The 11,437-nt window shown below is 39.7% G+C and overlaps 1 protein-coding gene across 2 annotated transcripts; it reads right to left on the reverse strand.

Moving 5' to 3' along the window:
- Positions 1–3,456: 3,456 nt before the first annotated feature.
- LOC110994645 (armadillo segment polarity protein) lies at positions 3,457–10,568 on the reverse strand. Of its 2 annotated transcripts, XM_022261437.2 has the most exons (16): positions 10,408–10,567; positions 10,075–10,142; positions 9,104–9,228; positions 8,558–8,663; positions 8,240–8,450; positions 7,516–8,098; positions 7,151–7,297; positions 6,925–7,047; positions 6,677–6,847; positions 6,432–6,602; positions 6,145–6,342; positions 5,956–6,070; positions 5,721–5,875; positions 5,154–5,220; positions 4,840–4,872; positions 4,399–4,538 (listed from the first exon to the last, which is right to left on the reverse strand). In XM_022261437.2, exons 2-15 carry the CDS (start codon positions 10,109–10,111, stop codon positions 4,868–4,870), a joined length of 2,214 nt encoding a protein of 737 aa, XP_022117129.1. In that variant the 5' UTR covers positions 10,112–10,142; positions 10,408–10,567; the 3' UTR covers positions 4,399–4,538; positions 4,840–4,867. The 2 variants fall into 2 exon arrangements, with proteins under 2 accessions (XP_022117128.1, XP_022117129.1); XM_022261436.2 differs by lacking the exon at positions 4,840–4,872 and having other exon boundaries at positions 3,457–4,538; positions 10,408–10,568.
- Between the last annotated feature and the right edge of the window lie 869 nt (positions 10,569–11,437).

Below are 11,437 nucleotides of genomic sequence, written 5' to 3' on the forward strand. Positions count from 1 at the left end.
CAAATTAGTGATGATATGTACTTATTTCCCAAGTAGTAATTATCGCCGACTCAGTAATTATTACTAAAACGAGCCAAAATGTTTCCTGTACAACGGTAATAAGGGCGAGAATTTAATCGCAAAATTGGCTGACGGGTCCCAAAAGCGTTTAACCTGTATCAAACATACATGAGTAAATTTCTTGGTGATTATCGGGTTCGGGTTGTAATTTGGAAACTCCCTGATGAATGTTGAATGATTCAACAAAACTGATTTATAGTTGTAATGTACAAGTTGACAATAATTAGTACCTACGAGTGAAACTTGAGCGAAACCGCATCGGTCTTGATAAATAGTCCGAGTATATTATGTATAAATAAGGGCTCTATGAGCTCTTCTTGCAAACCTATTGACAAACTACAGCTTTATGATTATTTATTCCATGACGTCGAAAAACTGAGTCGTTTGTTTCTTTGATGAAATGAACGACGAAACAAAATTTGATTGTTTTAAATTGTGACAGAATAATAATTTAATTCTAAAAATTTACTTTATGTTAAACTTTTTTGTATCGAAATGTCCAAATAATAATTTAGAACATGTAAAATTCGATATTTTAATTATAACTAGTTCGTGAAGGAAAAATAATAAGACGTAAGTATTTCCGAACCAATTCGACTTAGGGTCCTTCAAGAAAAGAGCGTACCAATTCTTAAAAGGCCGGCAACGCACTCGCGAGCCCTCTGGCATTGAGGGTGTCCATGGGCGGCGGTATCACTTAACATCAGGTGAGCCTCCTGCCCGTTTGCCCCCTGTTCTATAAAAAAAAAAAAAAAAAAACGTACTATGTCTAATATAGTAAAAACTTAAAAATATATATATTTCTAGTTGAAAAGATTTATTTTGGGCTATTTTAAGTATAGAAAGTGTTATTATAAAGAAATTTAAAAAAACCTACGGAGATGAGAAACAAGATGGCAATCCCTTTCTAGCGACTTCGAAGATGTCGAGTTTATAAATTGCTATAGGTGAACTACTTTGATTCGTTGATGATTTTAGTTGACTTATGCACATAGTGTGTTAAATAATTAATGTTTTAGTTTAAGTATTAGTAAGCAAAACAATCAAATATACAGTATTCTAGTATTATTATATTTTGTTGGGTTCAAGTGCACAGGTTTGGTCCCTGTGGCAGTGTACTTATTTGTTGAGCCAGGAAAGTGCCAGCTCTGGGGTAAAAAAAAGAAAATTGTAAATACTGTATACTGGATTGTAAAAATAAAACCCTAAACCTACTTTATTATATAGGTAAAAACGACAAAAACCTAATTACTTTTTTTTATTATGAGACGAAATGTATTATTTTCTTCTACTGTATTGTTTCTTTTAATAAAGATAGTAATTATTCAAATTATAATAATATGTTATAAAATTAATTATAAGCCATTGTAAAAACGTAATTTATTTAGTTAGGATGACCCCAATAATATAAAAAAAAATGTCTTTGGGAAATGTTCAATTGGGAATAGACATCATATCTTCATTTATTTCATAGAAGCTTTTCTTCGCCAATATGTCTTTCAATTCAGGGAGTTTGTCAAGTTTAAGCTGTAATAGTCCGAGATCCCACTGCAGGATTGGTGCAGTGGGATCTCGGATCATAAGTTTAAATTAATTACATTATATGAATTAGTTAATGTAAGTATAGTTATTGATAAAAACTAATGTAGTTTAATCGCACCATTTTTATTAAAGGACTCATTTTCTCTACATTACAGGGTAAACACAACTTGACATAAAGAGTAGTTTAGATTTAGATTTGTTATGAATCACTAGAATAATTTCCTAAACGTTTGGTTACTTTGTTAGTCCTCAATACTTTATTTATCAAAAATCTCCAGCCGATAATTCATTAATTGAAGTTTAATAATATTTATATTCTGCATAAAAAAATCCGTATATTGCAAGTATGAAGTTCTCATATAAGAAGACGCAGTCACCCTCCTTGAGGAATGTATGTGGAAGTTAGTTCGAGATTAGTGCCGCGTGCCGCGGTCTAGGTCCTAATTGTAGATAATAACTGTCGGGACAAAGCCCAAAGGTGGGAAACTTGCATGCGGCTTGCGGTCCCACCTCTCTCTCTGCTAACAATTTGCGGCTCAGTCAAGTTATGTCGCCGTCGTCACGATACGTCGTGTTTTCGCTTGGATCGCTCTATAATGAAACTGTCAACTCGGCTTCGCATTTTGAGAATACCTAAAAGTTTAGATGCTAATTTTGTATGCGCTTACTCATTAGGAATTTTGGTTAATAATATAACCAACCATTTCGCTGTTATATTGTGTATGCCTTTTTATCCTAAGTTTTAATTTAAATCACAATTATTTAATCTCTGTACACTGGCCATGCAAGTATTTCTCGGGCAATTTTCAATCAGTATCGGAACAAGCTTGTGTCTGAAGTCGAAACTTTGCTACGTGGAGTTTCGGACTGGGGTCAACTATATCTAGTCAAATTTAACCTTATAAGATATAAGCTTGCGCTTTTTCTACTGAAAAACAATTAAAATTAGCATCCAAGAAGCTGGTGTGCGCAGCCTGGCAAGACGGTCCTTCACCAAAGGGGAAATTCGGGCCGACACTGAATACTGGTCAGAGTATACATCTCTGCGCCGTCCTTCCGTTTTACCGTATTGAACGAAAGGCTGTTCGAATCGTCGACGAACAATGCCTTCCCGAGGGGCTTGATCCGTCGGCGTTGTGTAATACCTGAAGCTGAGTTTTATCGGACGTCGAGGCAGAATACCTATTTCCACCAGATCCACGTCAGTCGTTCCACAAGAGAGCGTTTTTAATGCAGATTTTCCCGTGCAAGACGACTATATGTAACCAGCTGCCAACTAAAGTATTTTCTAACCAACTCAGGGTCCTTCAAGTGAAGAGCGTTTCAAAGGCCGGCGACGCACACCCGAGCTTTCTGGCATTTAGAGGGTCCATGGACGGCAGTATCACTATATATTAGATGAACCTTGTACTAGTTTGCCCCTTGACATTATTATTTTTCGGTATTCGTGTTATTAAATAAAAAATAGTGCAAGTATCACGAAGAACGGTGCTTGGCCGTCGATACACAATTCATACTAGAATAAGAAATCCTGAGTACATCTTTATATATACCCTCATCAAATTATTTTATACAATTAAAATAATGTATCTCAAACAAGTAGATTTCGGAAAGATGGGCTACATATTTATTTTTTGGGATGGCTCTCATGGCAATGTTGTAAAAGGGTTTACATAATATGTGACTATGTTAAAACACGATCGGTTCATTACAAAATGCAAATGAGTTTGAATAAACTGAACATAATTGAATTTTCGCAAACAGCATAGGAGAAATGATACTTTCATTTCGATTATATAGTCTGGCGAGAGAATTGATAAATAAATGTTGGGTAGAAATAAATAAAACACCATATATTTTAATATTAATTTATTATCCATACATAAATGGACACAAAATCACATACTTCGGCAATGTCTTCACATCACGAATATCAAAACATCGGCAAAGTCGTAAAATAGAATAGAAAAATGATAATACGAGGATCCGAAGAGGAATTAAAACTAGGCTTAGCTTAACGATTACACGACTACTCTCGTTATGTGCACTTTTACATTTAGTGCGACTATTCTTAACTCTTAAACGGTTACCTTTAAGTATCGCTCGGTCTCTATATTGAATACGATCCGCAACTGCTACGAGCCGTACATTTCAGAAATATACGGTGGTCTATTCTGCAGATTCTTTAACGTTTAATTAAAGTCAGCAATTAATCAACAAATAGAACTTCCGCACAACGCTCTCTATCTAAAAACGTCCGACTCGCAGCGGCCGCGTCGTTCGCGACGTACACGGCCCGGGCGAACAATTGAACTATGGCCTACGACGCCAACGTTAACCTAGAAGCGGACTCCGACAAGTATTCCGATCCGCGGAGCGACCCCGGGGTCGGAAGGAGGAAGAAAAATATCAAAGTTAAAAAATACAATTTCCAAAAGAGCGCGTCGCGAACTGTTCCATCGATATCTCTCTGCACTCGACCCGAGGGGGGGTCGCCCGACGGGGCATCCGGGCTTCTCTCTCTCACTCTCCCTCTCACACGTGGGGCAGTCTCATGCGTCCTCGGACAGAAGTCTACGTCTGCCGGTAAATGCGGGAACTTAACTAATATTAAAGCCTACGAAAGTTACGTCTAGTTACCCTATTCTCCGATGTCACGCGGCTCATACGCGCGACGAAACGATACGGTCCACGCGGGGCTCGGGCGATCGAAGGCGGTCTCGAGGGAAATAGCACCGAGGAGCGGCGGGGGTGGGGTTTGGGGGTTGGGGGGTGGCGGTCCGCCTAGAGGTCCGTGTCGTACCAGGCGGCCACGTTGGCGTTGTCCAGCGGGGGCTGCGGGAAGGCGCCTTCGCCCTCGGCGACGTCCAGCTCCATGGCGAAACCGCTGCCGATCTCCAAGCCCTGCATCGAGTCTATCGGGATCTGGTCGTAGCCTGCGACATTTTTGTTAATCAGACGTCGATTCGTTCCGAATGCGTCCCGCGAGTGGGGACAGATTCGACCGGCCTTTGTCGTCGTTAAGTATAGTTTGATTTAATAAATTTCACATTTTAGCTCATAAATCACACCGCAGAGGTATTCGCCATCGATGGAGTAGTTCACTCGAATGGAATGTGACAATAGCTATAACCTCGATTAGTTTAAGCGTTAGCGGACAAGCCGATCTACTCTAAGCCACTCAAAACTGCAGTTAAAACATTAATTAAAATAAATAGTAATAAATATTCCCTTCACCTGAGTTTAGTGATAAAAAGGTCCCGGATTAAGCTGCGTGTAAAGAGAAACATATTTATAAAGATTTCATTCAACAATTCATACTCGTGTCGGGAGGCGGACAAAACTGTTTTCGAAGAATTTATTTTGAAAACTTCGAAGTGAACTGCAATAAAATTAATCTATCAATCTGAACATTGGATTTGAGTACTGAACGGTTAAAAATATAATGGAATTTAAAACAACATGTAGTAAAGTAAAACACAGTTTTGTCGATCTCCAGACGTCTACTAGCGGTTAGTTCGAGATTGCGTGAATCTGTCGGAAGCCGTTACCTTGCTGGTGAAAGGACGGCCTCGTCCCGTACAAGCCCTCGTAGCCCTGCTCCGGACCGAGCATGTCCTGGAAGTGCGTGTTCAACATTTCATTCAATTAATTAATTATTTCTTTATCGGGTCCCCGTATTTTGTCATATGATATATCACGTGCACAACAATGACACGGGAACTAAGCATAAAACTAACAATAAGAATAAAAAGCTAGATGGAAATAAATAATTTAGAAATTTCTTCCACTGATCCAATAAGATCTGGGCGATAAATTCAGTTTGAAAACATAATATCTATTTTATCGAAGCAACACATCAAAGTTCCGACCGCAAAGAGTTCGCAGAAGTCGTCGCTGAACCGGTTGACTGGAACTTCTCTCCAGAACAGAGTCGGATCAATTTGGACAACAAACCTCTTCAAAAACACGCTTCATGCTTTTTGCTTACATTAATAAATTTAATGGTTGATTTACTTAGTTTTATTGTAAAAGGAATTTGTAAAAAATTGAAGTGATCTGTTATCAATCTCAACGTAAAAAGCTCTTCGAGATGAAACAGAGAGCGAGACGCGTACCTGCAAATCGGGCTGCATGGTGAGATCGTTGGGCCACATCTGGTGGTCGTCCCTGAAGAGCGAGTTGGTCAGCTCCATGGACAGGCGCTTCTTGTAGTCGTGGGGCTTGTCCTCCGACATGCGGAAGAGCACGGCGGCCGCGTACGTGGCCACGCCTGCAACGCGACAAGAGATGCGGTCAGGGAGGCCGGGGGATGGAGGAGATGGAGGAGATCGAGGAGAGACGACGGCCCACCTTCGTTCCGCGAGTGCAGCAGCTCCGTGAGGGGGGCGGTGGCCCCCTCGGCCTCTATCATCTCGGCGCCTTCCTTGTCCGCCGCCAACTCGCAGAGGACGCCGGCCGCTACGCGCTGACGAAGAGGAAATTATTCGTTGGAGACACACATTAGGACGATCGAGAAAAATTCAATGATATGGACCGAACCTGTATATTCTCGATCTCGTTGAAGAGCAGCTGCACGAAGACGGGGATGACGTTCTGCTGCCGGATGAGGGCCCGGTTGAGCCCCTCGCGGGCCAGGATGTGCAAGGCCCCCACGGCCCCCTCCACGATCTCCTCCATGCGCACTCCGTCGGCGTAGGCGCTGCCCGGGCCCGTGCTGCCCGACACCGAACCCCGTTGCTGCTCGAGGGATGACGTTTCGGTCGTTAAAGAATACAAGGATGTAAGAAAAACAAATAAATTGTCTTAATCAGGATAACGTCGCTCACCCTCTGCGTGTCGTTAAAGGCGCGCAGCAGAAGCCTGACCAGATGGTGCACGGCCCCGTGCTCCCTGAGCGGGGCGTGGTTGGCGGGGCAGAGAGCCAGGTTGCGCACCAGGCCCACCACGGCCTTCACCAGAGGCCAACGGGAAGGCGGCTGCAGGAGCTTCACTATCACCTATGTTCAGATCGAATGAATGAATAATTTCGATGGTTAATATCCCCAAAATCCCTCCCATAGATAAGACTTACCGGCAGGCCGTAGTGCAGGCGCACGGCGTTCTGCGCCATCTCGCTGTCGACGTGGCGCGAGGTGAGGTGGCGGAGGGCGCAGACGGCGGGCTCCGTGATCTCCTCGCGGTCCCCGGCCGACACCACGGTGCGCACCAGGGCGTCCACGCCTCCCGCCTGGCAGACCGTCACCTGTTCCGAACGAGGGGCGTTAGCGTCTGTCGCGATCGTTTATTCATTGATTGCTGCATCGTTAGAAGGATACTGACCTTATTGCGTTGGTTGTTGCAAGTGAGATTGGAGAGGATTCCGGCGGCGCACGTGACGATGTTCACGTCGGTCGAAGCCAGCACTTGCACCAGGCTCTGCAGCAGTTGTTCCAGACCATCCACCTATGGCATTAGACGGAGAAAAAAATATGAAATTTATTGAATAATTATACATACGGTCGAGACAAAAAATATGAATATGTATAGTAAAAAAAAACTTCTTCACCTTAGTGGCGGCATCGGACAGATTCCTCAGAGTCCAAAGACAGTTCTGCACCAGCCGTCCGCTGGGGTTGCCCAGGTGCATGGCCAAGGCCTGCATGCCTCCGGCCTCCACTATGGCCGGCTTGTTGCTGGAGCACACGGAAAGAACCTGGAAAACAAATATTTTACATTAAATACATAATATATATTTTATTATAGTTCGTGTTTTTTGTTTTCGACAATATCGTAAAGATTCAGTACTGAGGATTTACTTTTTTGATAATAAATTTAGGGTAATGCAAAAGCCCGTATTGTGATATATTTCTTGTTGATTCAGTTCATTAACCTAACATTTTCTTATAAGCAAAGAAATCATGTCTCAATCACCTTAAGCACCCTGGAAGTAGTCCACAGCAGCTTCTCATAGTCATAAGAGCGCATGATTCGCACCAATTCGATGGGACCCTGAGAAGCCAGAATAATCAGCTTCGACTCCTGGTTTCCGTAGGCCAGAATCTGCAGACAATCCGTCACGATGGCCAGGAACTTCACGTTGTTCCTCTGAAGCAATGCGACCATTTTCTGCAGCCCGCCGGCCAAACGCACGGCCATCTTGGAACCGTCCTGGTGTAAGAGTAAGTTGTGGAGGGTGGTGATAGCATAGAACAGGACCGATTCCACCGGAGAGCTCAAAAGCTTCACCAGAGCCGGTATTCCGCCACTCTTGAAGATGGCCAGGAGACCTTGGCGATGGTGAGATAAGTTGTGAAGGGTCCCCACGGCTCCTTTGGTGGTCTCCAGGTCGTTGCTGTTGGAAATGGCTCTGACCAGAGCGGCCACCATTTGTGGAGAGTTCATGATGGCGTGACGAGATGCTTCCTTCTTGGAGAGCTGGTGGACCATCATGGCAGCTTGGGACACGACCACTTGATCTTCATCGTTAAGGAGTTTTATCAACTCTGGGATAGCCCTAAAAAAATTGAAATATCATTAAAATTTTATCCTTAAACTGTGACAGATAAAAACATTTTGATTTTGTGGAGACTGACATATTCTTGCATTTAATTTTTTTTAATACAGGCAGAATATAAAACCTCCAATGGTTTTTTACCTAGTTGCCAAATCGGCATCATCTTGATAGTTAATCAAGTTAACCACGGCATGCTTCAACATCTGTGATGGCTCAGATAAGCGTTGGACAGCAGTGGGTTGAGCTGGGTCCAACTGGGTTGAAGGGATCTCAATGCCCTCCTCCAACGTTTCAGGGAACATTGCTGCACGGACACGCTGAGAGCGGGTCTGCGAGAGCTGTTGGTTCATATCTGTAACATATGTATAATATCTTGACATTGCAATTTATGGCCGCCCAAAACATTTCACAAAACATGATACTGAGGCATTATGATAGTTAATAAGTGATTAATCTTACCATCAACTTGTTCCTGAGTGAACCCCTGTGCAAATCCTTGGTCCAAGTCAAACATAAGTTGATCTCCTTCCATTTCGTCATCTTCCTTCCCAGTGAGTGATGGCACCTGATTCAGAGGAATAGTTGTGATAAAAATTACAATATATAAATATAATTTTTCAGATGATTAGAATTGCAATATTTGCATCATTAAATTTTTATTACTGGTTAGATTTTAGAGAACTTTTTAATTCTAAGACTATTCAGTGCATTCATAACCTCCTCGTAGTAGCTACTTTACCTGATTTTATTTACAGAATATACAGGACAACATTTTAATTCATCAATTTCTATAATAGACCACATTCAGAAAAACTGACATGGCTAAAACTACATAAGGTCCCTAAAAATCTAACCAACAACATGAAAATATTTAAGACTCATTTTTAACTACTTTATTCTAAGTAAATAAAATAATGGTTCTGATTTTTACAGTAAACTTGAACATACACATATTTGTGTACTTATACACTATTAATACATTTACTATTCTAAATATAAATTTACCTGAGTAGCAGCCCCAGAGTTGATACCAGAATCCACCAAGTATGAGTTCTGTTGCCACATAAGAGTCTGTTGCTCCTTACTTGGAGCCATAGGCACATCAGATCCACCATAATTGCTGTGCGACACTGGAAAAATATTATTTTAGATGTTATGTAACTGCAATATTGAATTTTTCAATATTGTACTTAAAAGAGATTTAGGTATCTTTAAGAAATTAGATCTTAACAATGTAAAAGTTAAATTAATCACCCTACTAGTCAAACTTAAGATTAGAATGTCATAAGTGAGAATGTATAGTATATTGTTGTAATTTTCATGTGTTCTTTAGTTTAAAAACTATAACTCAAATTATGTTTGTGCATAATTGGTTCATGTACCATGTCAATGCTTTTCTTTAAATGATACGCCTACTATTATAATATATACCTATTACTGTGCTTTATGATTAATACAGTGAACATATATAATATCATTATTATTTTCATTAAATTAATCACACACAACAGCTTAATACTGAATAAATACTTAATAGAATGCTTATTACATGAAGTTCTATGCTTATAAAATGCTGAAGAGAGTGCCTTCATTTGGCTAACCTCTACGTATACCTTTGACTCCTACAATAACAATAACTATTTGTGAACCTAACTTATTCCAAAAATTCAAATTTCTCTGTAAAAGATACACATAATAATATGTTGGTAGTAGCAGGACTTATTAATGTTTTAACAGTTTACAGTAATTTTTAATTATTGCTTCCTACAAAAGGTAACATAAATAGTAAGTTCTCTATTCAATAAATATATTTATTATTTGGCTTTAATACAGCAATATAAACTATATTAGCAGATAGGAAAAGTTATCACAAACTAGTTCATGACTCACTTATCACAATATGTAATGCAACTTAATAGCTGCAATAGAACTAGGTCTCAAATTATAAGATGTATGTGTTACGATGATGAACTTACTTGTCCGGCTTTGTGATGATGGTATCTGATAGCTCATGTTTCAACGGATGCAATGATGCACCCTGCGCCTAAAAATTAAACCTTTAAATAGTTTGTAAGAACAATATTCACGAAGCGGCCATAACTATTGATTTGTAAAGAAATTTAATGGTTATCTTATACGTAAACTATACATGCAAATATTCCTCATTATAACAACACAATGTGTAATTTATACAATATAAACAAATGTCCCATTTTTGTACGAACTAAATACCACACCCGAAGTAATTAGCGAAGTAATTTCCGAAATAGTCTAAGAAAATCAACACAGTTTCAAACAAAATAATATACCTTAGGTTTTCAAGCCGCAGGCAAAACTTTTAATATAGGCCTGCCTTAAATTGCTATGTTTTTTCCAAATGCATTCACAATTATTATTCACAAATCACTTTTCACCACTACAAACCTGACATGACAATATGGCGACGTTGTTACATATTTTTCGTAGAATTTCGTCTGTGATCGGGCCCTCAACTCCGCTATATATCTTTCTCTTTCATACGAATTGAATTTTATGCAGTTATCTCTGTCACGCAAGTAGTGCTCGTACTCTTCGATCGTGCGCCGTGTTATTTTGCTTAACAATCTGCTCAACCGATGTCGCTGTATTCAGAGTCCAAGTTATCATTGTGGACTTAAACTTTTACTCGTCGTTTTAATAATCATCTGTAGGTAGGGTTGTTATCCAGAGTTTTTTTACACACTTGAAAATAACTGAACCTGTAACTAATATTTTTAGCTATATTAGCGTCGCAAAAACCTTAAAGAAATTATATCTTTGTTAATACGAGATGATTAGACAATTGAAAATTCAGAACACTGAACCTATCTAATCCAAGAAAACGGTAAATTTAGGTAAAGACGAAATTATTATAGTAATTAAAGGGGCTCCGATTTCCGCACTTAACAGATGGTTGTTTAAGGATGTATGTACCTAAGTAAGTATCAAATCCACAGCACCTACATCTATTTTTTAAGGTTCATTTTCATGTGGAAATGTCAATGCCCCATCATTTCTGTCCGCATTTTATAATTTGTCATGAAAAAATTATGTTAAATAATTTACGATTTCTAATAAAATGAATACATAATTTGGTACAAATGGCACAAGTTGACCGAGTACAAATTGAAATTCATAATCATTTATTTATATAGGTATACAATGTACACTTATGAACGTTAAAAACAGAAATGTATATAAAATGTCTCTAATTTAACATTTAGCTAACAGAACTTGTACTAAGTAACGTAGAAAAGTAGAGAAGAACTGGCAATAAACTCCCCGCCACTCTTTTTAATCGCTAAGTTTTTGTTGTACACA

This window comes from Pieris rapae, chromosome 7, assembly GCF_905147795.1.
Source record: "Pieris rapae chromosome 7, ilPieRapa1.1, whole genome shotgun sequence".
Classification (NCBI taxonomy): domain Eukaryota; kingdom Metazoa; phylum Arthropoda; class Insecta; order Lepidoptera; family Pieridae; genus Pieris; species Pieris rapae.

Coding starts and splice junctions, on each gene's coding strand:
- LOC110994645 (XM_022261436.2), bottom strand. CDS start 10,111: ATGAGCTATCAGATACCATCATCACAAAGCCGGACAA. Junction 8,664..9,103: donor ACTCTGGGGCTGCTACTCAG/GTAAATTTATAT, acceptor CCTCTGAATCAG/GTGCCATCACTCACTGGGAA. Junction 6,603..6,676: donor GCCTGCACTACGGCCTGCCG/GTAAGTCTTATC, acceptor ATCTGAACATAG/GTGATAGTGAAGCTCCTGCA.